This window comes from Phytophthora ramorum, assembly GCF_020800215.1.
Source record: "Phytophthora ramorum isolate Pr-102 chromosome Unknown Phyram_PR-102_s0005, whole genome shotgun sequence".
Classification (NCBI taxonomy): Eukaryota; Oomycota; class Peronosporomycetes; order Peronosporales; family Peronosporaceae; genus Phytophthora; species Phytophthora ramorum.
In genome coordinates this window covers 1,980,521-2,007,468 of record NW_027150651.1, presented here as the reverse complement: position 1 = coordinate 2,007,468, position 26,948 = coordinate 1,980,521, and the positions used below count along the sequence as shown (strand labels likewise).

The 26,948-nt window shown below is 54.7% G+C and overlaps 1 protein-coding gene across 1 annotated transcript; it reads left to right on the top strand.

Annotated features, from left to right (window-relative positions):
- Positions 1-22,518: 22,518 nt before the first annotated feature.
- Positions 22,519-26,922, top strand: KRP23_6353 (DnaJ-like protein subfamily B member 8; the record flags this gene model as incomplete). The annotated part of the gene is made up of 1 exon (XM_067891536.1): positions 22,519-26,922. One exon carries the CDS (start codon positions 22,519-22,521, stop codon positions 26,920-26,922), a length of 4,404 nt encoding a protein of 1,467 aa, XP_067745882.1.
- Between the last annotated feature and the right edge of the window lie 26 nt (positions 26,923-26,948).

Genomic DNA, 26,948 nt, shown 5'->3' with positions numbered 1-26,948 from the left:
TACTTGCTTCTCACGCGTGACTTCTACTGGAGTCACCAGTACAAATGGGTACGCAAGTACGTTCGTGCTTGCGAGGTATGTCAGCGCGTGAAGCCTGCGCCCAACTCGCAGGCTCCGCTTCAATCACTACCGACTCCGTCGGAGTGCTGGCAGTCCATTTCAATGGACTTTGGTTTTGGTCTTCCGCAAGACAACAAGCGGAGGACTGGTATTGTGGTCTTTGTTGACCGCTTCAGCAAGATGGTGCATCTTGCTGCAGTACCAGCCGAGGTGACAGCCAAACAGACGGCATGTCTGTTTGTCGACATGGTGTTTAGACACCATGGTATGCCACTCGACATCGTGTCGGATCGGGATCCGCGCTTTACAGCGCGATTCTGGCAAGAAGTGTTTACACTTCTTGGGACGCAGTTGTCCATGTCGACTGCGGATCACCCGCAGACCGACGGACAAACAGAGCGTGTCAACCGCGTGTTGGTTGACACCATGAAGAGCTACGCGCACTCGTTCCATCAATGGAGCGACTGCTTGCCGATGGCGGAGTTCGCCATCAACAACTCGGTGCATGTCTCGACAGGACACACACCGTTCTACGTGAATGCCATGAGGCACCCACACGTACCGAGCGTGCTCGGTGCGGTAGCTCCTTCCTTAAGTGGGGGAGGATATCCGGTTAATTCAAAACAACCGGATAAGCACGCTGATACAAGCAATGTATCAGCTGTGACGACTCGCGCACGTACTGCGCGCAGTCATGGCGACGACAAGACAGTGTCTACGACGGGCGTAGACACTTTAAACGACAACGAACATCACGCGCAGGCCGGGCCTGCTGCGAACAAGGAGCACGAACTGAACCAGGGGTTCAGCTCGGATGCAATGGACTTTGTCCAGCGCCGACAAGTCGTAATTCGGTTTGTCCAGGACGCGATAGCAGCTTCTGTCGATCGACAGAAGCTGAACGCCGATAACACCGGCAGAGGAAACACAAATGAATTCAAAGTTGGTTCATTAGTTCTGTTAGCTACGCAGAACCTAGCTAAACATGCAGTTTCCGATTTCGGAGCAAGCAAGCTTGCTCCGCGCTTCATTGGGCCATTCACCGTGTTGGCGAAGCATGGCAACGCGTACACACTGGACATACCGTCCAGCATGCGCTTGCACCCAACGTTTTACGTTGGGCGACTGAAGCCGTACGTGCAGCACGAGTCACCTACGTCTGGTGACTCACCAAAGCGCTCTCGAGCGCGGCGACGCACTTCAAGGCGGCAGAGAGCCTCGTCCCGACCTCGACCTTTACGTTCGAGGTCGTCTGCGCAACTTCCGCGAGCTGAGCCTTCAACAAGCTCAGCTCCTGACGCAGAGCGGCGAACTGCGACGCTTGGAGACGCTCAACAGCCTCCAAGCGAGACTCAAAGTTTGGTTGACCAAACCCGGGGCGTCTTCCCGCCCTCCCCCACCCACGTTGCGAGACGCACGCGGGGCAACTCGCTGGATCGTCCAGCGAATTGTTGGTCATCGGAACCAGACCCGAGGTCCGGTTCATTTTCGTATTCGTTGGAGAGGATTTCCTCCCCAACACGATACGTGGGAATCACGGAATGTCCTGATGGAGGACATTCCGGAAATGTCCTGATGGAGGACATCCCGGAAATGGTGACGGCGTACGAAGGCCGCCACCGCCACCTCCGCCGAAGGGCGTAAAACTTGGGCGAGCGCTGTAGTCGCCTACAGCACTCGGATAAGTGCTGCGATTATCCGGAGCACTAGAAGACGCCTGCGCCTGAAAACTGGCGCGCAGGGTCTTGAGGTCGTCAGGTACACACATGGACGTGTACCCGTTGACGTCCCGCTCGGTGATGCGTACTGCTCCGGGGTAGCAGTACTCACAAGCAGTGTCGTAAGGCACTGCGCAAGGAAGTCCAATACCGACTGCACCATGGTGCAGTCGTTCAAGTTTACCACGCTTCGAGAACTTCTCGTAGCGCTCCCGCGCCTGGCTAATCTGGTCGCGATAGCCAGCGGGGTTCTTGTTGAAGTTTTCAACAAAGGCACTCCAACTTTGACAAAGTGCCTGCCACTCGGACACTTTGCTTCTGCGAGAAGTCTTCTTGCTCGCAAACCATCGGAGCTCATGGAAGAGCCCGATGTAGTAGTCGCGCCTTTGATTCGTCAGCGGATCAAAGTGCAATCGCTTCGCGACGTCATCGTCAACGATGGAGTTGCACGAATACAGCGCGTACAGATTCGGTGGCGCGGTCGCACCGAATCGGCTGCCGAGCTCAGACTGAGACGGCATCCACGGCTCGTGCACTGGCTCAGTGCGCGAGGCCACAACAACAACGGACGGAGTGGAGTCATCTCCATCCCGCGGAGTCGTCAAGGCTCCAGCGGCAGCGAGCGGTGTTCCACTGCCGCTGCGCGAACGCTTCGAGCTCGAAGCGTTCGAGTCGTCCTCGCGTGGACGACGTAGACCCACATTGGGGTCAGTGTGGCCCGGAGACAAGGTGTCCTTGTCTCCTTCGAGTTCCCCCTCCTCGACTTCGCTTCCGTAGTCGAGGGGAACTCCCTCTCCACCCGGAGAGTAGATGCCCACTCCGGTCTCGACAGCAATGATCTTGCCTGTCTTGTTTCGGATGGCATGTTTCTTATGCCATCTCGAGTGGTATCCAGCAACAGAGAGGCGACTCTCTGTTGCCGCGCTTGTCGGCATCGCCGTCGAGGCAATGCCAGTAGCGGTCGTGGCTGAGGCAGCGGCCGTCGTCGCCTTGGAGGCGACGACAGCACTTGCTGTTGCCGAAGCGGCCGGCGTCTTGGACGAAGACGTCGTTGGCGTGCTCATTCCCAATGAGCACGTATTCTCCCGAAGAAAATACGGATTGACGTGTCGAGACCGGCACGTCAAATCCTAACGGGGGGATGGTGTAGCGGGGCTACACAGTCGGTTCACCTCCTACCTTAGTGCAACATGCACTAAGGGATACATTCAGGTTGACCACTCCACAGGGTGGTCCACATTCATAGCAAAAGGCATATGACTGGTAGAAAGTAACACCTTTCTACCAATGAGAGTCATTCAATAGATAGGGGTTCTGCCAGCCATCCAATGGCAGAACCTCTCATTAGAAATATCAGTTTTAGGAGGAAACCCCATTTACAATCAATACAGTTCTCATTTGGCACCAAAGCTATCGTTCGGTTCCTTTATCTAGGTTTAAGTATACTTGCGGATACAAGTTTACTAAACTTAAGTTAAATACACCTACGCTTCCTCATACACGCGCGCACACGTGTAAGCTTAAGTAGTGGGTCTAAGCAGACCCATTACAGATGCATGCAACTCGATCACGAAGGTCGTGATCGTGTGGTTTACTACCAATCGCGTCAGCTGAAGCCAGCTGAGCGCAATTACCCGGTACATGACAAGGAACTCCTTGCCATGAAGTATGCACTCGCAAAGTTTCGAGTGTATCTACTTGGGAGTAGACCATTCGTGGTCTACACCGACCACGCATCGTTGCGTACGGCGATCAAGTCGCCGCACATATCACAAAGAATGGCACGGTGGCTGTCATTCTTTGCTGAATACAACTTCCAGGTTGAGTACAAACCTGGAAGGTTGAATGTCGTGGCCGACGCGCTTTCGCGTCGACCAGATTATGCGGTGCAAGAGGCCGACGCCAACGCAGTTGGCGTCGTCAGGACGACTACACCCTCGTCGTCCTTGCTGGACGAAGTGAAGGCCGCATACGCACATGATGCGGATGCGAAGCAATTGGTGGAGTACTTCTCCACACCTTCTGACAAGTCTCGTCAGAAGCTGGCCAAACACCTTCGTGCCCGTGTACACCGTTATCGTGTACACAATGGTCTGCTGCTTTACAGCGCAGTCGACGACAACGCAGATCGCATTGTCGTGCCGGATGATCATGAGCTGAAGCTCAAGATCACGTACGAGTACCACGATGCCCCGACATCGGGACATCCTGGCCGTGAGAAGACATACTTGCTTCTCACGCGTGACTTCTATTGGAGTCACCAGTACAAGTGGGTACGCAAGTACGTTCGTGCTTGCGAGGTATGCCAGCGCGTGAAGCCTGCGCCCAACTCGCAGGCTCCGCTTCAATCACTACCGACTCCGTCGGAGTGCTGGCAGTCCATTTCAATGGACTTTGGTTTTGGTCTTCCGCAAGACAACAAGCGGAGGACTGGTATTGTGGTCTTTGTTGACCGCTTCAGCAAGATGGTGCATCTTGCTGCAGTACCAGCCGAAGTGACAGCCAAACAGACGGCATGTCTGTTTGTCGACATGGTGTTTAGACACCATGGTATGCCACTCGACATCGTGTCGGATCGGGATCCGCGCTTTACAGCGCGATTCTGGCAAGAAGTGTTTACACTTCTTGGGACGCAGTTGTCCATGTCGACTGCGGATCACCCGCAGACCGACGGACAAACAGAGCGTGTCAACCGCGTGTTGGTTGACACCATGAAGAGCTACGCGCACTCGTTCCATCAATGGAGCGACTGCTTGCCGATGGCGGAGTTCGCCATCAACAACTCGGTGCATGTCTCGACAGGACACACACCGTTCTACGTGAATGCCATGAGGCACCCACACGTACCGAGCGTGCTCGGTGCGGTAGCTCCTTCCTTAAGTGGGGGAGGATATCCGGTTAATTCAAAACAACCGGATAAGCACGCTGATACAAGCAATGTATCAGCTGTGACGACTCGCGCACGTACTGCGCGCAGTCATGGCGACGACAAGACAGTGTCTACGACGGGCGTAGACACTTTAAACGACAACGAACATCACGCGCAGGCCGGGCCTGCTGCGAACAAGGAGCACGAACTGAACCAGGGGTTCAGCTCGGATGCAATGGACTTTGTCCAGCGCCGACAAGTCGTAATTCGGTTTGTCCAGGACGCGATAGCAGCTTCTGTCGATCGACAGAAGCTGAACGCCGATAACACCGGCAGAGGAAACACAAATGAATTCAAAGTTGGTTCATTAGTTCTGTTAGCTACGCAGAACCTAGCTAAACATGCAGTTTCCGATTTCGGAGCAAGCAAGCTTGCTCCGCGCTTCATTGGGCCATTCACCGTGTTGGCGAAGCATGGCAACGCGTACACACTGGACATACCGTCCAGCATGCGCTTGCACCCAACGTTTTACGTTGGGCGACTGAAGCCGTACGTGCAGCACGAGTCACCTACGTCTGGTGACTCACCAAAGCGCTCTCGAGCGCGGCGACGCACTTCAAGGCGGCAGAGAGCCTCGTCCCGACCTCGACCTTTACGTTCGAGGTCGTCTGCGCAACTTCCGCGAGCTGAGCCTTCAACAAGCTCAGCTCCTGACGCAGAGCGGCGAACTGCGACGCTTGGAGACGCTCAACAGCCTCCAAGCGAGACTCAAAGTTTGGTTGACCAAACCCGGGGCGTCTTCCCGCCCTCCCCCACCCACGTTGCGAGACGCACGCGGGGCAACTCGCTGGATCGTCCAGCGAATTGTTGGTCATCGGAACCAGACCCGAGGTCCGGTTCATTTTCGAATTCGTTGGAGAGGATTTCCTCCCCAACACGATACGTGGGAATCACGGAATGTCCTGATGGAGGACATTCCGGAAATGTCCTGATGGAGGACATCCCGGAAATGGTGACGGCGTACGAAGGCCGCCACCGCCACCTCCGCCGAAGGGCGTAAAACTTGGGCGAACGCTGTAGTCGCCTACAGCACTCGGATAAGTGCTGCGATTATCCGGAGCACTAGAAGACGCCTGCGCCTGAAAACTAGCGCGCAGGGTGTAATGGGTCTGCTTAGACCCACTACTTAAGCTTACACGTGTGCGCACGTGTATGAGGAAGCGTAGGAGTATTTAACTTAAGTTCAGTATACTTGTATCCACAAGTATACTTAAACTAAGACAAAGGGACCGAACGAAAGCTTTGGTGCTAAATGAGAACTGTATTGATTGTAAATGGGGTTTCCTCCTAAAACTGATATTTCTAATGAGAGGTTCTGCCATTGGATGGCTGGCAGAACCCCTATCTATTGAATGACTCTCATTGGTAGAAAGGTGTTACTTTCTACCAGTCATATGCCTTTTGCTATGAATGTGGACCACCCTGTGGAGTGGTCACCTGAATGTATCCCTTAGTGCATGTTGCACTAAGGTAGGAGGTGAACCGACTGTGTAGCCCCGCTACACCATCCCCCCGTTAGGATTTGACGTGCCGGTCTCGACACGTCAATCCGTATTTTCTTCGGGAGAATACGTGCTCATTGGGAATGAGCACGCCAACGACGTCTTCGTCCAAGACGCCGGCCGCTTCGGCAACAGCAAGTGCTGTCGTCGCCTCCACGGCGACGACGGCCGCTGCCTCAGCCACGACCGCTACTGGCATCACCTCGACGGCGATGCCGACAAGCGCGGCAACAGAGAGTCGCCTCTCTGTTGCTGGATACCACTCGAGATGGCATGAGAAACATGCCATCCGAAACAAGACAGGCAAGATCATTGCTGTCGAAACCGGAGTGGGTATCTACTCTCCGGGTGGAGAGGGAGTTCCCCTCGACTACGGAAGCGAAGTCGAGGAGGGGGAACTCGAAGGAGACAAGGACATCTTGTCTCCGGGCCACACTGACCCCAATGTGGGTCTGCGTCGTCCACGCGAGGACGACCCGAACGCTTCGAGCTCGAAGCGTTCGCGCAGCGGCAGTGGAACACCGCTCGCTGCCGCTGGAGCCTTAACGACTCCGCGGGATGGAGATGACTCCGCTCCATCCGCTGTTGTTGCGGCCTCGCGCACTGAGCCAGTGCGCGAGCCGTGGATGCCGTCTCAGTCTGAGCTCGGCAGCCGATTCGGTGCGACCGCGCCACCGAATCTGTACGCGCTGTATTCGTGCAACTCCATCGTTGACGATGACGTCGCGAAGCGATTGCACTTTGATCCGCTGACGAATCAAAGGCGCGACTACTACATCGGGCTCTTCCATGAGCTCCGATGGTTTGCGAGCAAGAAGACTTCTCGCAGAAGCAAAGTGTCCGAGTGGCAGGCACTTTGTCAAAGTTGGAGTGCCTTTGTTGAAAACTTCAACAAGAACCCCGCTGGCTATCGCGACCAGATTAGCCAGGCGCGGGAGCGCTACGAGAAATTCTCGAAGCGTGGTAAACTTGAACGACTGCACCATGGTGCAGTCGGTATTGGACTTCCTTGCGCAGTGCCTTACGACACTGCTTGTGAGTACTGCTACCCCGGAGCAGTACGCATCACCGAGCGGGACGTCAACGGGTACACGTCCATGTGTGTACCTGACGACCTCAAGACCCTGCGCGCCAGTTTTCAGGCGCAGGCGTCTTCTAGTGCTGCGGATAATCGCAGCACTTATCCGAGTGCTGTAGGCGACTACAGCGCTCGCCCAAGTTTTACGCCCTTCGGCGGAGGTGGCGGTGGCGGCCTTCGTACGCCGTCACCATTTCCGGGATGTCCTCCATCAGGACATTTCCGGAATGTCCTCCATCAGGACATTCCGTGATTCCCACGTATCGTGTTGGGGAGGAAATCCTCTCCAACGAATTCGAAAATGAACCGGACCTCGGGTCTGGTTCCGATGACCAACAATTCGCTGGACGATCCAGCGAGTTGCCCCGCGTGCGTCTCGCAACGTGGGTGGGGGGGGTGGGTAGACGCCCCGGGTTTGGTCAACCAAACCTTGAGTCTCGCTTGGAGGCTGTTGAGCGTCTCCAAGCGTCGCAGTTCGCCGCTCTGCGTCAGGAGCTGAGCTTGTTGAAGGCTCAGCTCGCGGAAGTTGCGCAGACGACCTCGAACGTAAAGGTCGAGGTCGGGACGAGGCTCTCTGCCGCCTTGAAGTGCGTCGCCGCGCTCGAGAGCGCTTTGGTGAGTCACCAGACGTAGGTGACTCGTGCTGCACGTACGGCTTCAGTCGCCCAACGTAAAACGTTGGGTGCAAGCGCATGCTGGACGGTATGTCCAGTGTGTACGCGTTGCCATGCTTCGCCAACACGGTGAATGGCCCAATGAAGCGCGGAGCAAGCTTGCTTGCTCCGAAATCGGAAACTGCATGTTTAGCTAGGTTCTGCGTAGCTAACAGAACTAATGAACCAACTTTGAATTCATTTGTGTTTCCTCTGCCGGTGTTATCGGCGTTCAGCTTCTGTCGATCGACAGAAGCTGCTATCGCGTCCTGGACAAACCGAATTACGACTTGTCGGCGCTGGACAAAGTCCATTGCATCCGAGCTGAACCCCTGGTTCAGTTCGTGCTCCTTGTTCGCAGCAGGCCCGGCCTGCGCGTGATGTTCGTTGTCGTTTAAAGTGTCTACGCCCGTCGTAGACACTGTCTTGTCGTCGCCATGACTGCGCGCAGTACGTGCGCGAGTCGTCACAGCTGATACATTGCTTGTATCAGCGTGCTTATCCGGTTGTTTTGAATTAACCGGATATCCTCCCCCACTTAAGGAAGGAGCTACCGCACCGAGCACGCTCGGTACGTGTGGGTGCCTCATGGCATTCACGTAGAACGGTGTGTGTCCTGTCGAGACATGCACCGAGTTGTTGATGGCGAACTCCGCCATCGGCAAGCAGTCGCTCCATTGATGGAACGAGTGCGCGTAGCTCTTCATGGTGTCAACCAACACGCGGTTGACACGCTCTGCTTGTCCGTCGGTCTGCGGGTGATCCGCAGTCGACATGGACAACTGCGTCCCAAGAAGTGTAAACACTTCTTGCCAGAATCGCGCTGTAAAGCGCGGATCCCGATCCGACACGATGTCGAGTGGCATACCATGGTGTCTAAACACCATGTCGACAAACAGACATGCCGTCTGTTTGGCTGTCACCTCGGCTGGTACTGCAGCAAGATGCACCATCTTGCTGAAGCGGTCAACAAAGACCACAATACCAGTCCTCCGCTTGTTGTCTTGCGGAAGACCAAAACCAAAGTCCATTGAAATGGACTGCCAGCACTCCGACGGAGTCGGTAGTGATTGAAGCGGAGCCTGCGAGTTGGGCGCAGGCTTCACGCGCTGGCATACCTCGCAAGCACGAACGTACTTGCGTACCCACTTGTATTGGTGACTCCAGTAGAAGTCACGCGTGAGAAGCAAGTATGTCTTCTCACGGCCAGGATGTCCCGATGTCGGGGCATCGTGGTACTCGTACGTGATCTTGAGCTTCAACTCATGATCATCCGGCACGACAATGCGATCTGCGTTGTCGTCGACTGCGCTGTAAAGCAGCAGACCATTGTGTACACGATAACGGTGTACACGGGCACGAAGGTGTTTGGCCAGCTTCTGACGAGACTTGTCAGAAGGTGTGGAGAAGTACTCCACCAATTGCTTCGCATCCGCATCATGTGCGTATGCGGCCTTCACTTCGTCCAGCAAGGACGACGAGGGTGTAGTCGTCCTGACGACGCCAACTGCGTTGGCGTCGGCCTCTTGCACCGCATAATCTGGTCGACGCGAAAGCGCGTCGGCCACGACATTCAACCTTCCAGGTTTGTACTCAACCTGGAAGTTGTATTCAGCAAAGAATGACAGCCACCGTGCCATTCTTTGTGATATGTGCGGCGACTTGATCGCCGTACGCAACGATGCGTGGTCGGTGTAGACCACGAATGGTCTACTCCCAAGTAGATACACTCGAAACTTTGCGAGTGCATACTTCATGGCAAGGAGTTCCTTGTCATGTACCGGGTAATTGCGCTCAGCTGGCTTCAGCTGACGCGATTGGTAGTAAACCACACGATCACGACCTTCGTGATCGAGTTGCATCAGTGCGCATCCGATCGCGAAATCGGATGCATCGCACACAACGTGGAATGGGCGATCTTGGTCGGCCACCGCCAAGATCGGCGCCTCAGTCAAGCCCTGCTTGACTGCTTCGAAGGCCTGCTGACAATCAGCAGTCCATTCCCATGCAGCCTCTTTCTTTAAGAGCTGCGACAGCGGGCGAATCTTGCCCGCGTAGTTGCTCACGTACTTGCACAAGTACGTGGCGAGTCCAAGGAACTGCCGCAGTTCCTTTACATTTGAAGGCGTAGGCCATTCATTGATCACTCTGACCTTTCCTGGGTTAGGGCGTACGCCGTTCTTCCCCACGAGACACCCAAGTACGGGTATCTCGGTCGCCCCGAAGATACACTTCTTCAGGTTCGCGTAGAGCTTGTGCTTTCGCATGAGCTCAAACAACTTGCGGAGATGCTCTGTATGCATCTCTACATCCGATTTCCCATTCACAGCCCGGCTGTGAATGAACACGTCGTCGAAATAGCTCGGTGCGAAGTCGCGCACCGAGCGCAACAAGTGCGTGACGCACCTGTTGAACGTCGCTGGGGCGTTCTTCAGCCCCTGCGGCATCACGAGCCACTCCCAGAGCATGCCGCTCGGAGTGCTTACCGCTGTGAGAGGGATATCACTCTTACGCATGAGGATCTGATAGAACCCGTCTCTCAGATCCAGAGTACTGAAGATAGTACTCGAGGTCATCGAATCGATGATCACATCTTTTCGAGGTATCGGCGTCTGTGCCGGTACCGTCGCATCGTTCAGCTTGTTGTACGCATGAACGATGCGCCACCCGCCCTGTGGTTTCTTCACACAGAACGTAGGCGCGCTGTGCGGGGACTTCGATTCCCGCACTTGTCCTGCATTGCGACGACTTTCAAAGAAGTCGTCGATAGGCTTGACTTGCTCACGCGGCAGTGGCCACTGTCGCGTGACGCAGTACTTCGTTCCCGGCACGAGATCAATCTCGTGCTGAACACCCTTATCCTGCGGTAACTCCGCAGGAATGTCGTCCGGGAGTACATCCTTGTACTCACGCAAGACCTTGTAAAGGGGCTCGCCTTGAGCGAGTCCCAGCCTTGCTCGTCGAAGCGTTCCTTCTTCGACTTCGCGCTGAGGGCGTCCGCGCCCTCAGAGATGAGCTGATTCAGCTCTTCTGCTTCACACGTCATCCTCTCGACGTCCGAGAGGATGCAGATCTGCTCGATGCGTCCATCGTGCAGATCGTGAGCGAAACGCTTCCAGCTTGTGACTGGGAGCGACATCAACTCCGACGCTGACGTCGGAGGATTATCCAGCCTCATCTTCTTGTATTGGAGGCCAATACTCGTACGCGTCAAGACACTCAATGTCTCGACGGTCGTCTCCAACTCCTGTGTCTGCCCGGCAGACACTGCTTGTAGCGTCTCGGTCCCTGACCGAGACTTGCGCAGCTTTGCTCGCTTGCGCCGTTCACTTCTCGTGCGGAGCCCGGCTCCGCAAGTTTCTTCTTGTCCAGGCCCGGCCGTGGACAGTTGTTCCTTGTATTCGCCGGCGGGTTTTACCCGCGGGCGCACGCGTTCAAGCCCGGCTTGATCGCGCACCGCTTCGTCGTGCAGCCCGGCTGCACGCGAGCTCGCAAGCATTTCCGGTGCGGGACGTTTGCAACCGTCCGCACTGCTTGCAGCGTCGGCTCCCAGAGCCGACGCGTCTTCTTTACCTCTACGCCTAACGGCGGAGTGTCTTTCGACCAATTGTGTGTCGACATTACCTGTCGACACGACCGCGTCGCCCCGGACGCTTCGAGACCCTCTCGAATCGGATTGAACCAGGCCCTGCTGATTCGGTTCACATCTTCTTCCAACGACTCTCGCAGTCGTTGGCGTTCGCTTGGGGTGACCGGAGACAGCCGCATTCCGCGCTGTCTCTAGTGGAGGGCCGCATGCACCACGTGGTGCATGTGCTGCGCCGACAGGGCCATCGCTCTCTGTCGCGCTGCTGCTGCTCCCGAAGCGCACGATCGTGCGCTTCGTCCAGTCGATCACCGGATCATGCCGTGCAAGCCACGGCATGCCCAACACCATATCGAACTTATCGTCCAGTTCTAGGACGATAAGCTCGTCGACGAACTCCTTCTCTTGATAAGAGAAGCGTACGCGTACGATACGCTTCTCGGTTCTAACAACGACACCCGTTGCTAGTCTCACTTCCAATAGACTTCGAGGTGTTTTCACCTCCTCGAAGTCAAGCCTTGGAAGGCTCTGCAGTCGAACAAAGTTGTTCGACGCACCACAGTCCACTAGAGCACGAAGAGACTTCTCTCTCTTCGAGCTTACCTTCAGGATGACAAGGTTCGGCTTGTCATCTTGCTTCTTGCAGTGAGATTGACTCTCACTGGGGGCAGCGATCTTCATTGCAGCGTGTCCGATGTCGACACGCTCGATCGCATCACCAGCAGGGCGCCCCGCGCCTGCTGGTCCCTTTAGTTTTTTGATTGCCCGTGACGATACCCAGTATCGCCACGACGGCTCCTCGCCGCGTGCACAGGTGCTGTGCACTCGCGGGCATAGTGACCGATGTTTCCGCATCGGAAGCAACGCACATTCGTTGGTCCACGACGCTGCTGGGAACCAGCAGCTGTCGCACTCGAGATGTAATGGGTCTGCTTAGACCCACTACTTAAGCTTACACGTGTGCGCACGTGTATGAGGAAGCGTAGGAGTAATTTACTTAAGTTCAGTATACTTGTATCCACAAGTATACTTAAACCTAGATAAACGAACCAAACGAAAGCTTTGGTGGTAAATGAGAACTGTATTGATTGTAAATGGGGTTTCCTCCTAAAACTGATATTTCTAATGAGAGGTTCTGCCATTGGATGGCTGGCAGAACCCCTATCTATTGAATGACTCTCATTGGTAGAAAGGTGTTACTTTCTACCAGTCATATGCCTTTTTGCTATGAACGTGGACCACCCTGTGGTGGTCACCTGAATGTATCCCTTAGTGCATGTTGCACTAAGGTAGGAGGTGAACCGACTGTGTAGCCCCGCTACACCATCCCCCCGTTAGGATTTGACGTGCCGGTCTCGACACGTCAATCCGTATTTTCTTCGGGAGAACACGTGCTCATTCCCAATGAGCACGCCAACGACGTCTTCGTCCAAGACGCCGGCCGCTTCGGCAACAGCAAGTGCTGTCGTCGCCTCCAAGGCGACGACGGCCGCTGCCTCAGCCACGACCGCTACTGGCATCACCTCGACGGCGATGCCGACAAGCGCGGCAACAGAGAGTCGCCTCTCTGTTGCTGGATACCACTCGAGATGGCATGAGAAACATGCCATCCGAAACAAGACAGGCAAGATCATTGCTGTCGAAACCGGAGTGGGTATCTACTCTCCGGGTGGAGAGGGAGTTCCCCTCGACTACGGAAGCGAAGTCGAGGAGGGGGAACTCGAAGGAGACAAGGACATCTTGTCTCCGGGCCACACTGACCCCAATGTGGGTCTGCGTCGTCCACGCGAGGACGACCCGAACGCTTCGAGCTCGAAGCGTTCGCGCAGCGGCAGTGGAACACCGCTCGCTGCCGCTGGAGCCTTAACGACTCCGCGGGATGGAGATGACTCCGCTCCATCCGCTGTTGTTGCGGCCTCGCGCACTGAGCCAGTGCGCGAGCCGTGGATGCCGTCTCAGTCTGAGCTCGGCAGCCGATTCGGTGCGACCGCGCCACCGAATCTGTACGCGCTGTATTCGTGCAACTCCATCGTTGACGATGACGTCGCGAAGCGATTGCACTTTGATCCGCTGACGAATCAAAGGCGCGACTACTACATCGGGCTCTTCCATGAGCTCCGATGGTTTGCGAGCAAGAAGACTTCTCGCAGAAGCAAAGTGTCCGAGTGGCAGGCACTTTGTCAAAGTTGGAGTGCCTTTGTTGAAAACTTCAACAAGAACCCCGCTGGCTATCGCGACAGGATTAGCCAGGCGCGGGAGCGCTACGAGAAATTCTCGAAGCGTGGTAAACTTGAACGACTGCACCATGGTGCAGTCGGTATTGGACTTCCTTGCGCAGTGCCTTACGACACTGCTTGTGAGTACTGCTACCCCGGAGCAGTACGCATCACCGAGCGGGACGTCAACGGGTACACGTCCATGTGTGTACCTGACGACCTCAAGACCCTGCGCGCCAGTTTTCAGGCGCAGGCGTCTTCTAGTGCTGCGGATATTCGCAGCACTTATTCGAGTGCTGTAGGCGACTACAGCGCTCGCCCAAGTTTTACGCCCTTCGGCGGAGGTGGCGGTGGCGGCCTTCGTACGCCGTCACCATTTCCGGAATGTCCTCCATCAGGACATTCCGTGATTCCCACGTATCGTGTTGGGGAGGAAATCCTCTCCAACGAATACGAAAATGAACCGGACCTCGGGTCTGGTTCCGATGACCAACAATTCGCTGGACGATCCAGCGAGTTGCCCCGCGTGCGTCTCGCAACGTGGGTGGGGGGGGTGGGTAGACGCCCCGGGTTTGGTCAACCAAACTTTGAGTCTCGCTTGGAGGCTGTTGAGCGTCTCCAAGCGTCGCAGTTCGCTGCTCTGCGTCAGGAGCTGAGCTTGTTAAAGGCTCAGCTCGCGGAAGTTGCGCAGACGACCTCGAACGTAAAGGTCGAGGTCGGGACGAGACTCTCTGGCGTCTCGAAGCGCGTCGCCGCGCTCGAGAGCGCTTTGGCGAGTCACCAGACGTAGGTGACTCGTGCTGCACGTACGGCTTCAGTCGCCCAACGTAAAACGTTGGGTGCAAGCGCATGCTGGACGGTATGTCCAGTGTGTACGCGTTGCCATGCTTCGCCAACACGGTGAATGGCCCAATGAAGCGCGGAGCAAGCTTGCTTGCTCCGAAATCGGAAACTGCATGTTTAGCTAGGTTCTGCGTAGCTAACAGAACTAATGAACCAACTTTGAATTCATTTGTGTTTCCTCTGCCGGTGTTATCGGCGTTCAGCTTCTGTCGATCGACAGAAGCTGCTATCGCGTCCTGGACAAACCGAATTACGACTTGTCGGCGCTGGACAAAGTCCATTGCATCCGAGCTGAACCCCTGGTTCAGTTCGTGCTCCTTGTTCGCAGCAGGCCCGGCCTGCGCGTGATGTTCGTTGTCGTTTAAAGTGTCTACGCCCGTCGTAGACACTGTCTTGTCGTCGCCATGACTGCGCGCAGTACGTGCGCGAGTCGTCACAGCTGATACATTGCTTGTATCAGCGTGCTTATCCGGTTGTTTTAAGTTAACCGGATATCCTCCCCCACTTAAGGAAGGAGCTACCGCACCGAGTACGCTCGGTACGCGTGGGTGCCTCATGGCATTCACGTAGAACGGTGTGTGTCCTGTCGAGACATGCACCGAGTTGTTGATGGCGAACTCCGCCATCGGCAAGCAGTCGCTCCATTGATGGAACGAGTGCGCGTAGCTCTTCATGGTGTCAACCAGCACGCGGTTGACACGCTCTGTTTGTCCGTCGGTCTGCGGGTGATCCGCAGTCGACATGGACAACTGCGTCCCAAGAAGTGTAAACACTTCTTGCCAGAATCGCGCTGTAAAGCGCGGATCCCGATCCGACACGATGTCGAGTGGCATACCATGGTGTCTAAACACCATGTCGAACAAACAGACATGCCGTCTGTTTGGCTGTCACCTCGGCTGGTACTGCAGCAAGATGCACCATCTTGCTGAAGCGGTCAACAAAGACCACAATACCAGTCCTCCGCTTGTTGTCTTGCGGAAGACCAAAACCAAAGTCCATTGAAATGGACTGCCAGCACTCCGACGGAGTCGGTAGTGATTGAAGCGGAGCCTGCGAGTTGGGCGCAGGCTTCACGCGCTGACATACCTCGCAAGCACGAACGTACTTGCGTACCCACTTGTACTGGTGACTCCAATAGAAGTCACGCGTGAGAAGCAAATATGTCTTCTCACGGCCAGGATGTCCCGATGTCGGGGCATCGTGGTACTCGTACGTGATCTTGAGCTTCAGCTCATGATCATCCGGCACGACAATGCGATCTGCGTTGTCGTCGACTGCGCTGTAATGCAGCAGACCATTGTGTACACGATAACGGTGTACACGGGCACGAAGGTGTTTGGCCAGCTTCTGACGAGACTTGTCAGAAGGTGTGGAGAAGTACTCCACCAATTGCTTCGCATCCGCATCATGTGCGTATGCGGCCTTCACTTCGTCCAGCAAGGACGACGAGGGTGTAGTCGTCCTGACGACGCCAACTGCGTTGGCGTCGGCCTCTTGCACCGCATAATCTGGTCGACGCGAAAGCGCGTCGGCCACGACATTCAACCTTCCAGGTTTGTACTCAACCTGGAAGTTGTATTCAGCAAAGAATGACAGCCACCGTGCCATTCTTTGTGATATGTGCGGCGACTTGATCGCCGTACGCAACGATGCGTGGTCGGTGTAGACCACGAATGGTCTACTCCCAAGTAGATACACTCGAAACGTTGCGAGTGCATACTTCATGGCAAGGAGTTCCTTGTCATGTACCGGGTAATTGCGCTCAGCTGGCTTCAGCTGACGCGATTGGTAGTAAACCACACGATCACGACCTTCGTGATCGAGTTGCATCAGTGCGCATCCGATCGCGAAATCGGATGCATCGCACACAACGTGGAATGGGCGATCTTGGTCGGCCACCGCCAAGATCGGCGCCTCAGTCAAGCCCTGCTTGACTGCTTCGAAGGCCTGCTGACAATCAGCAGTCCATTCCCATGCAGCCTCTTTCTTTAAGAGCTGCGACAGCGGGCGAATCTTGCCCGCGTAGTTGCTCACGTACTTGCACAAGTACGTGGCGAGTCCAAGGAACTGCCGCAGTTCCTTTACATTTGAAGGCGTAGGCCATTCATTGATCACTCTGACCTTTCCTGGGTTAGGGCGTACGCCGTTCTTCCCCACGAGACACCCAAGTACGGGTATCTCGGTCGCCCCGAAGATACACTTCTTCAGGTTCGCGTAGAGCTTGTGCTTTCGCATGAGCTCAAGCAACTTGCGGAGATGCTCTGTATGCATCTCTACATCCGATTTCCCATTCACAGCCCGGCTGTGAATGAACACGTCGTCGAAATAGCTCGGTGCGAAGTCGCGCACCGAGCGCAACAAGTGCGTGACGCACCTGTTGAACGTCGCTGGGGCGTTCTTCAGCCCCTGCGGCATCACGAGCCACTCCCAGAGCATGCCGCTCGGAGTGCTTACCGCTGTGAGAGGGATATCACTCTTACGCATGAGGATCTGATAGAACCCGTCTCTCAGATCCAGAGTACTGAAGATAGTACTCGAGGTCATCGAATCGATGATCACATCTTTTCGAGGTATCGGCGTCTGTGCCGGTACCGTCGCATCGTTCAGCTTGTTGTACGCATGAACGATGCGCCACCCGCCCTGTGGTTTCTTCACACAGAACGTAGGCGCGCTGTGCGGGGACTTCGATTCCCGCACTTGTCCTGCATTGCGACGACTTTCAAAGAAGTCGTCGATAGGCTTGACTTGCTCACGCGGCAGTGGCCACTGTCGCGTGACGCAATACTTCGTTCCCGGCACGATATCAATCTCGTGCTGAACACCCTTGTCCTGCGGTAACTCCGCAGGAATGTCGTCCGGGAGTACATCCTTGTACTCACGCAAGACCTTGTAGAAGGGGCTCGCCTTGAGCGAGTCCCAGCCTTGCTCGTCGAAGCGTTCCTTCTTCGACTTCGCGCTGAGGGCGTCCGCGCCCTCAGAGATGAGCTGATTCAGCTCTTCTGCTTCACACGTCATCCTCTCGACGTCCGAGAGGATGCAGATCTGCTCGATGCGTCCATCGTGCAGATCGTGAGCGAAACGCTTCCAGCTTGTGACTGGGAGCGACATCAACTCCGACGCTGACGTCGGAGGATTATCCAGCCTCATCTTCTTGTATTGGAGGCCAATACTCGTACGCGTCAAGACACTCAATGTCTCGACGGTCGTCTCCAACTCCTGTGTCTGCCCGGCAGACACTGCTTGTAGCGTCTCGGTCCCTGACCGAGACTTGCGCAGCTTTGCTCGCTTGCGCCGTTCACTTCTCGTGCGGAGCCCGGCTCCGCAAGTTTCTTCTTGTCCAGGCCCGGCCGTGGACAGTTGTTCCTTGTATTCGCCGGCGGGTTTTACCCGCGGGCGCACGCGTTCAAGCCCGGCTTGATCGCGCACCGCTTCGTCGTGCAGCCCGGCTGCACGCGAGCTCGCAAGCATTTCCGGTGCGGGACGATTGCAACCGTCCGCACTGCTTGCAGCGTCGGCTCCCAGAGCCGACGCGTCTTCTTTACCTCTACGCCTAACGGCGGAGTGTCTTTCGACAAATTGTGTGTCGACATTATCTGTCGACACGACCGCGTCGCCCCGGACGCTTCGAGACCCTCTCGAATCCGATTGAATCAGGCCCTGCTGATTCGTTTCACATCTTCTTCCAACGACTCTCGCAGTCGTTGGCATTCGCTTCGGGTGACCGGAGACAGCCGCATTCCGCGCTGTCTCTGATGGAGGGCCGCATACACCACGTGGTGCATGTGCTGCGCCGACAGGGCCATCGCTCTCTGTCGCGCTGCTGCTGCTCCCGAAGCGCACGATCGTGCGCTTCGTCCAGTCGATCACCGGATCATGCCGTGCAAGCCACGGCATGCCCAACACCATATCGAACTTATCGTCCAGTTCTAGGACGATAAGCTCGTCGACGAACTCCTTCTCTTGATAAGAGAAGCGTACGTGTACGATACGCTTCTCGGTTCTAACAACGACACCCGTTGCTAGTCTCACTTCCAATAGACTTCGAGGTGTTTTCACCTCCTCGAAGTCAAGCCTTGGAAGGCTCTGCAGTCGAACAAAGTTGTTCGACGCACCACAGTCCACTAGAGCACGAAGAGACTTCTCTCTCTTCGAGCTTACCTTCAGGATGACAAGGTTCGGCTTGTCATCTTGCTTCTTGCAGTGAGATTGACTCTCACTGGGGGCAGCGATCTTTATTGCAGCGTGTCCGATGTCGACACGCTCGATCGCATCACCAGCAGGGCGCCCCGCGCCTGCTGGTCCCTTTAGTTTTTCGATTGCCCGTGACGATACCCAGTATCGCCACGACGGCTCCTCGCCGCGTGCACAGGTGCTGTGCACTCGCGGGCATAGTGACCGATGTTTCCGCATCGGAAACAACGCACATTCGTTGGTCCACGACGCTGCTGGGAACCAGCAGCTGTCGCACTCGAGAGGTCCATTGGTTCGGGACCTCCCGACGGCCTTACCACCGGTCGTGGCATCGACCGCGGGGCGTTCACATGCAGTTTAGCCTACCGCAGGCTAAACTCTTCTTGCATTGCGAGCGCAATTGCAGCCTCGAGAGTATTTGGATACTCTCGGAAGAGATAGGTCTTCACAGGCCCATCTCTAAGGCCCTTCATGAACGTGACGACCTTTGTCGCCTCGTCGATCGGGTTGGTCACGATGTTCGAGACCAAGTACCGTGCTCTTTGGGCGTAAGCATGCACGTTATGCTTGCCCTGTTGCAGATCGAGGAACTCCGCCCTCGATCGGAACTCGTTTTGCGGGGGCTCAAACGCTAGTTTGAGCTCCTCCTTGAACTCTTCGTACGTGCTAAAGCACGTAGGGTCTGTGAGTCGGCGTCCGTACGCCCAACTCCTCGCTCGTCCGCCAAGACATGACATGGCGAACGCAACCTTCGACAACGGGTCGACGATACGTCGAGCCGCAATGGCAGTGTCGACCTCGACAAGCCAACGGAGGAGAGGTTCGCCCTCTCTTCCAACGTAACTGCTTACGTGGAGTTTCAATGACTCCACGCGCGGTGTGGCCGATGGCGACACCGAAGTTCGAGCAGCGGTTTCACGCTGTTCCTTCACGATGAAACCCAGAGCAACACCGTGTTGCTCCGTCGGTGATAGCGTTCGCAACATCGTTGCTACCGCCGCTTCCCCCATGACTGTTGACAGTCGTTGGAGGGCCTCCCACTCTGGTTCCGACAGGTGGGGGCAGTCTGCACGCGCAACATGCGTTGCAGACGTGTTTGGGCTACCCACGGACATGTTACTGTCCGAGGGCAGGTTCTCAGCCCCGCGTTCGTATTCCATACGAACGTGTTAGTCGGTCGTTGGACGGACTACAAAGTGCTACCAGGTGTAATGGCTACTTAAGCGTACACGTGTGCGCACGTGTATGAGGAAGTGTAGGAGTATTTAACTTAAGTTCAGTATACTTGTATCCACAAGTATACTTAAACTAAGACAAAGGGACCGAACGAAAGCTTTGGTGCTAAATGAGAACTGTATTGATTGTAAATGGGGTTTCCTCCTAAAACTGATATTTCTAATGAGAGGTTCTGCCATTGGATGGCTGGCAGAACCCCTATCTATTGAATGACTCTCATTGGTAGAAAGATGCTACTTTCTACAAGTCATATGCTTTTGCTATGAATGTGGACCACCCTGTGGAGTGGTCAACCTGAATGTATCCCTTAGTGCATGTTGCACTAAGGTAGGATGTGAACCGACTGTGTAACCCCGCTACAATGCGTGGCACAGCAGCAAACCACTGTGGTTAGCGACGTTTACGTGTACGCTTTGGTTGGCCTTGCGTAGTATCCTCTTGAGGTTTTGGTGTAGGCTCGTGTGTTTGTTTGTTAATAGACCCCGCTTTCAACTCCAATATTCCAAGTCTTTCCTCCACGCGCGTTTGATGAAGCAACAGCTCGTCGAGTTGTTGAGACTGCTTCTTGAGGAGGAGAGCTAGCACGTCGTCCGAAGGTTCAATAGCGGATAATTTTGCTTCCACAGGTGGATAGAACGCAGCACAGAGGGTGAACGACCACGCCAGCAGTTCCGAGCCACGAATATCGAGCACGTCAAGTGCCTCGTGGACGCGAAGAACATAGGGACTGCTCAGGTGGTGGTGTTGCATTTCTGGGAAGTGCAAGATCAGGGTAGCCATCAAGACTTCCAGAACCTGTCTGTCGACGTTCCAGGCCCTGTGACCACCGAGAAGAGAATCCCCTGCAGCTTACCGACGCGGGATTTAACAAAGCCGTCAAGGGCGAAGAGGTTGGGCAGCTGGGCCCCAGCCTGCGGATTCCACCCGCTCAGCTGGCGCGTAGCTGGTTGGTCCTCGTGTGTTGTGCTCAGCATCTAGGAAAATGCCTTGCTCACGCGAGACACGTTCCAGCCTCCGCGCTCAACAACCCAGTGAGGACTGATTAGGCTGTCGACGTTGACACCCCCTCGCCTGAACGCGTGTGAAGTTAACCCCTTGGTAAGTCCACTGTCCTGTGCCGTTGGCAATGCACATGGAAGCGTTCGCAGCAAATTGGGGGAAAATGCGAGATCCAGGTGCTGTCTGAAGGGCCAGAGCGATGACGAGCACATGCAGCGGGCACGTGACGCATCGGTAGGATCTTTGAACAGGGAGATGCCTTGTTGGGAGGCAGTCTTCACACGCTTGAAGCAAAGGAATATCATACCGCCTAGCATATACGTAAATACTAGTGAATCCAATACAAACATTGTAGACTTGCGGCATTATTACCAGGATACACACAACTGTATTTTTTTTAATTGCTCTGCATAGGAGCCATGACCGTACAGGTACCACATCGTGGCCACTAGCGTCGCATCAAGGTAGTCAGAGGTGGCGGACGCGTGCATATACAGAGTCGATATAATAGCCTTTAGGTCCTTCTTTGTGCACGGCGGGGATTGTCTCATGACGCCTTGCTCTGGTCTCTTTTCACAATACCTATCTAGCGCAGCCAGCACCTTTGCAACTTTTTCGCTACGCATTGGTTCTGCTGTGGATAGCCAGTTCTTCACGTAATCGAAGTAGGAGAGAACGGTGTTTTTGTTTTTTACAGAGCTACACCTTGTCTTCCTACTTTTCCCCACTAAAACCCATCCATACTTGTCAAGAATAACAAATATGTTTTTACCTGTGTTGACCTTTGAAATTCGGTCGTGGGCTTCCGCGAGTATCACCTCCTTCTTTTTGAGGAAATCCCCAAACGACTTGATAGCTGTAGCCCTGCTTCGCTGGCTGGTGGCTGGTACCAGCGAAGCCACCGACATGACTTCAAGTGTCCAGAAACCGGAGTGAGGCCAAGCAAGTTGGAAACCTATGAATATATATTCTATTTGTAAATCACTTGATTTTTGTAAGGCATCTCGATATCACAGGACGATTCCAACCAGATATTTTTGGAATGGTCAGATTGGCGGTTTGCAGTTTTAAAATCGATTCTATTGGACAATACTATAGTTACGTCTGCGTCTATTGGGCATAAATGCAAGGAAGAGGAGCTTCTCTATTGCTATTGGCTGAATAGCACCATACAAAGATAAGGATCTAAATCTGAGGTCAGAATCACAACGATATGCTTCCATAGCAACTAATTTTATTGATGGAATGGGCACAAAAATTCCTCGTGCGACCTCCCATGCGCATTTCCATTCTGGATACGCATGGTCCTGCAATTTTTGCATACACCACGAATTGCATGCGAAAAAGTCAACTTCGAACTCAGAATTAGACAAAATCAGAAATTGGTTAAGAGTGGCACTTCGAGAACTCACGAATCCACTGAATCAGCAAGCTGCTCCGGCACCACGCGCTCACATCTAAAACGGCCAGCTCGAGCTGACTGCTTCTCTCCGCGCAGCCAGCTGCAATGGCGCCGCAGCAGAGCGAGGAGTACAAGGCGAAGCAGGTCGACCCCGCGTGGTGGTGGCGCGGCACCGATGGCCGCCAAGGCGCCGTACGAGCCGTGACTTCCAGCGAGACAGAGCTCTTGAGCGCCGCCGTGCTGTGCGCCGCGCTCTCAGCGACCAAAGCGCCGCCGTCCTCGACCAATGCGCTGGCTAACACACGCGCTGCCCGCGAGCTGGAGATGCACGTGCGCAAGTCGCCGCTGCCGCACTCGCTGCATCTGCCAGCGCTCGAGTTCACAACTGACTACGCGCTCGTAGAGTCGGAAGGGGCTATCATCTGCGCCATGCGAGCCACGAGCCCTAGTGACATCGTGCAGGCAGTGGTGGGCTCCGCTGTGCCGCTGTCGCAGCCCTACGTGCACCGCTTCGGCGGGTCTCGCGTGCACTCGCCGTTTTGGAAGCGCGCGCAGCGACTGAACCTCACCAAGCTATATGCACAGGCAAAGCGAGTGGATAAAGTGTTGCTGCTCTGTGGACACTCAATCGGTGGGAGTATCGCCAAATTGGCCTTCTGTGAGTTGATCTACTCCCATTTACCGAAGAACATGCGAGAGATTCTTGAAAAAATTGATGCCGAGCAGCCAAAAGCGGACAGCAAAGAGCACAGCCACAAGGAAAAACACTTTCGCAAGCACAAGAAACACAAAAATGAGCCTGTACAGTGGATAACGACTGTTGGGAACAACGAGCGCGAGGCCGCTTTCCAAAACCTGCCTGTTGCAATGGTGGTTGGCTTTGGTGCGCCGTATGCTGGCAATGATATTTTAACTACATTCTTGGAGCCACTAGGGATGCACGACCGGGTCGTGACATTTGTCAACGAGTTCGACTGTATCCCTGGAGTATTGAACGTGGCGCACTCAGCTGCTATGCTTGCTAAAACGACAGAGCGACTGGTAACCATCGCCAAGGCAACGAAAGCTTTGCTTAACTTGTTACCAGCGCCAATGCAGCAACGCATTGTTGACATGACAAAGGCTGCTGGTTCATCAACAGTGCCCAGTGCCACTTCGGCGTACCTGTCAATGAGTATTACAATGCTGCAAAAGTCGTTTGACAAGTTGCGCGAGTTCAACATCGTCAAGACAGTTGATTATCGGTACGCTCCGTGTGGCAGCTACATTTTCATGGCGAAGGAAAACGCAGAATTCAATATTTTCTCGGACCCAACGCAAATTCGGACAGCTCTAGGCGAGGATGGAGACGAAGCTACAGCTGGCCTCACGGGAAACTCGATTTTGCAGCACATGATGAGCTCTTATGTTGATGCTATCGCCCGTCGGTCCAGGTCCATCCAGATTAATGCAACGATGAACCACTACGAGCGATTGGGAGTTGCTCGAAATGCCAGCGACCGCGAAATTCGCAGGTCGTACAGATCGCTTGCCTTGAGGTGGCACCCAGATCGGATTGCACATGGATCGCTCACGGATCAGCAAAAGGAGGTGGCTGAGGATATCTTCAAATTGCTCGCCGAGTCCTACGAGGTGCTTTCAAATGAAGGGAGCCGTAGCGCTTATGATGCGTACTTGAACAGACCACCAAGTCGCAGAGAGGAGTTTATCCATTACGGAACCGTGGATGGTATAACCTTAGACGAAGCAATCTCCACTTTCAAAGATGCCGTCGACAACATCTCCAGCACGTTGCACCGCATGACAGATCGCTTCAGCTCATCAAGTTCTACTACGGTTGGACACCCACTCCAGCACAACGCAGGGAAAGTACCATCAACAACGGGTGCACCCTGTGGACACACAACAAGCTCTAGCATTTCGTCTACCAATCTTCCGGTGGCGTCCGATAGTGCATCTACTGCAATTCCTAGTTCTTCAAGCGCACCACAACATGTATCATCTAGTTCCCGTGTTGCATCATCGGGGGCAGTCTCAACGTCGAATGCTGTTCCTGCTTCATCAAGTGGGGTCTCTACTGTGACGTCTGAAGCATCTGCAGCTACGGGCAAAACCGGAAATTTCGTGACTAACAATAATGGTGAAATCTCCACACAAGCGTACGACACTCGAAGCAGCAGTGATAGCGTCAGCTCCAGGTCGACCAGCACAAGTTTGAAAACTGTTTCCGTCGTTGGAGGTGCTGTCGCTGTTGCTGCCAGTGTGGCAATAATTGTGAGTGCGTGGTCACAGTTCTCTGACGCTTCAAGAAAGAAACGACAAGCTGCTGCTGTGCGTGACATGTCAGGTGATTGCTTGGTGTTGCTATTGGAAGACCGCAAAACAGTCCAGCAACGCCAAAGTCGAACGCCAAGTATTGCGCTTCTTCAGCAATCTAAGGCTCGACAGATCAAAGCATTCGCGATTGCCAGTACTCCAGCCAAAATTGGAAGTGGGGATGGGAGTGAAAGCGGTATGTGCCTTCCCAAAGAGGCCCAACAGGCCATTGTTGAGCTGACCCAGCAAGGTCAAGATCAAGACGATAAGCTCATCGAGGGTTTTTTCGACTGCACAACAGAAGATGAAGATGCAGCCGTTGAAGTGATGGCAGAAGAAGAATTCTTCGACTGCGTAGAGCTGGTTCAAGAAGTTGACCAGTATTTTACCAAAAAACACGAGAAGCTGCGCCACCCTCACGGCGTGCTAAAGGCTTGCGTGATGTTTCCGCGAGGATCAACGGTGAATACGCCATTTGGTCTCGGAGTCGTTGAGGACTGGCGAGAGAACACGGCCGTAGCGGCGATTCGGTTCGAGGATGAATCTCTTCGCTACGTCGACAAGAAGGAGATTACCCGTGGTGCATCTACCGCCCGAGAGCTGACTGTCAACGTCGTGGAGGAGAGAAGAGCAGAATTGGCAGAGCGCGTGATCGTGAAGTATGACCTGGAGGATATTAAGACAGGGGACCAAATTACGAACGTTGCGCTTGCTGGCGCTGGGGGTGCCGTTGATAGTGGGCTCCGTGCAGCCGGTGGACTAGCACTAGCCAACGGCGTAGCAAGATCTGGAACAGCCCTCGGCGGGATGGTAGCAGCACCACTTGCTGTCGCGTCTATCCTTGTGGATATCGGAAAAGAGTTTTACGACTATCGCAAGAAACACACTGAGCGTAAGGACCTGGGAGTGCTTTCAGCGACAAGTGAACGATTAATGCGACGAGACTTCCGCCTGAAAACTGGCGAGGTGTTTGTCAGTCGCACTACAGCCGCGGCTGGTGCCGGGTTGGGTGCGTATGGGGTAGCATCAGCGATGACGTTGTGGGCAGCTGCCGGTGTTGCCACAGGGCCAATTGGGATTGTGGCGGCGACAAGTGCTGCTGTTGTCGGCGGCGTAGCTGGATACTTTGGCGGTGCCAAAGTGTACTCTTTGTCCACTGCTTCATACTTCAAGAGCCAAAAGCACGCGAAGGAACACATCGACCGACTGGAACTAGGTGCGCGTGTCCTGTTTGAGGAACATGACCCGGCGGGTACAGGGGAGATTTCCAAGGAAGCGTGTCTCTCAATCATGCAAAAGCTGTATGGAATTTCAGGCGATACATCGGACTTCGCGTACGAGGCATCCGTTGAAGCAATCAAAGAATTCGAAGGACCCGTAACGTGGCGAATGTTCTGGGTCTGGGTGAGCACAGAGGCAGCAAGGTCACTGAAGAGCCTCGAGGGCCAGGAGGCGAAACCAAGTGAAAGTGAAAGAAAGCGCGACAAAGTGATTCGAAAGCTCCGGGAGGCCAAGCAAAAGCATCACGAGAAATACTGTCAAGAGGGAGGAATTTCCAGTCCGAAGGCAGCAAATTTCAAAGAGGTGGAAAATGATATTCATGCCCGAGCAGCCTTTGCTCCTGTACTCCCTGGAGAGGACGACAACCTCGATGAAGTAAAGGCAACAGTTGAGTCTCTCGTTCACAGCCGGCATTTGACTGCTGGGCAGGCGTTTTCGCTGTACTCTGAGCTGGACTCGATCGATCCAGTCGAGCAAGTGTCAGCTCGGGAAATCATCGCTGCCCTGCAATCGGAACTTGTCGACGCTGAGCCGGAATGCGAGTTATTTCCCATTGCCAAGACTGTGATGGAAGAAGAAAAAGCAGTGGTGTTGACCCCTGCTCTGACCCCAGTGGACGTGAAGTCGACACAGTTGGTGTCGTCACAGTCGTCAACTGTGTCAAAGCTGCCACCGCTTGTCCCTTCCTCTGGTGGGCAAACGAAAAAGGGATCCAAGCCACCACAAGTCGACCCACGTCTGGACGTCATGTGCTCTTTGATGTCCACGGACGGGCTAAAGCGGTTCCTTGCGACGCAGTACATCGTGCCAGAGGACGAGACCATGACGCGACATGAGGATCTGCATTGCTTAGCGCTGGCGTCGGCAGTACCGCCAGCGTCGTCGAGCTGCAACAGAGAAGGGAAAGACTGATCAATGTGCCAACTAGCGTATATTTT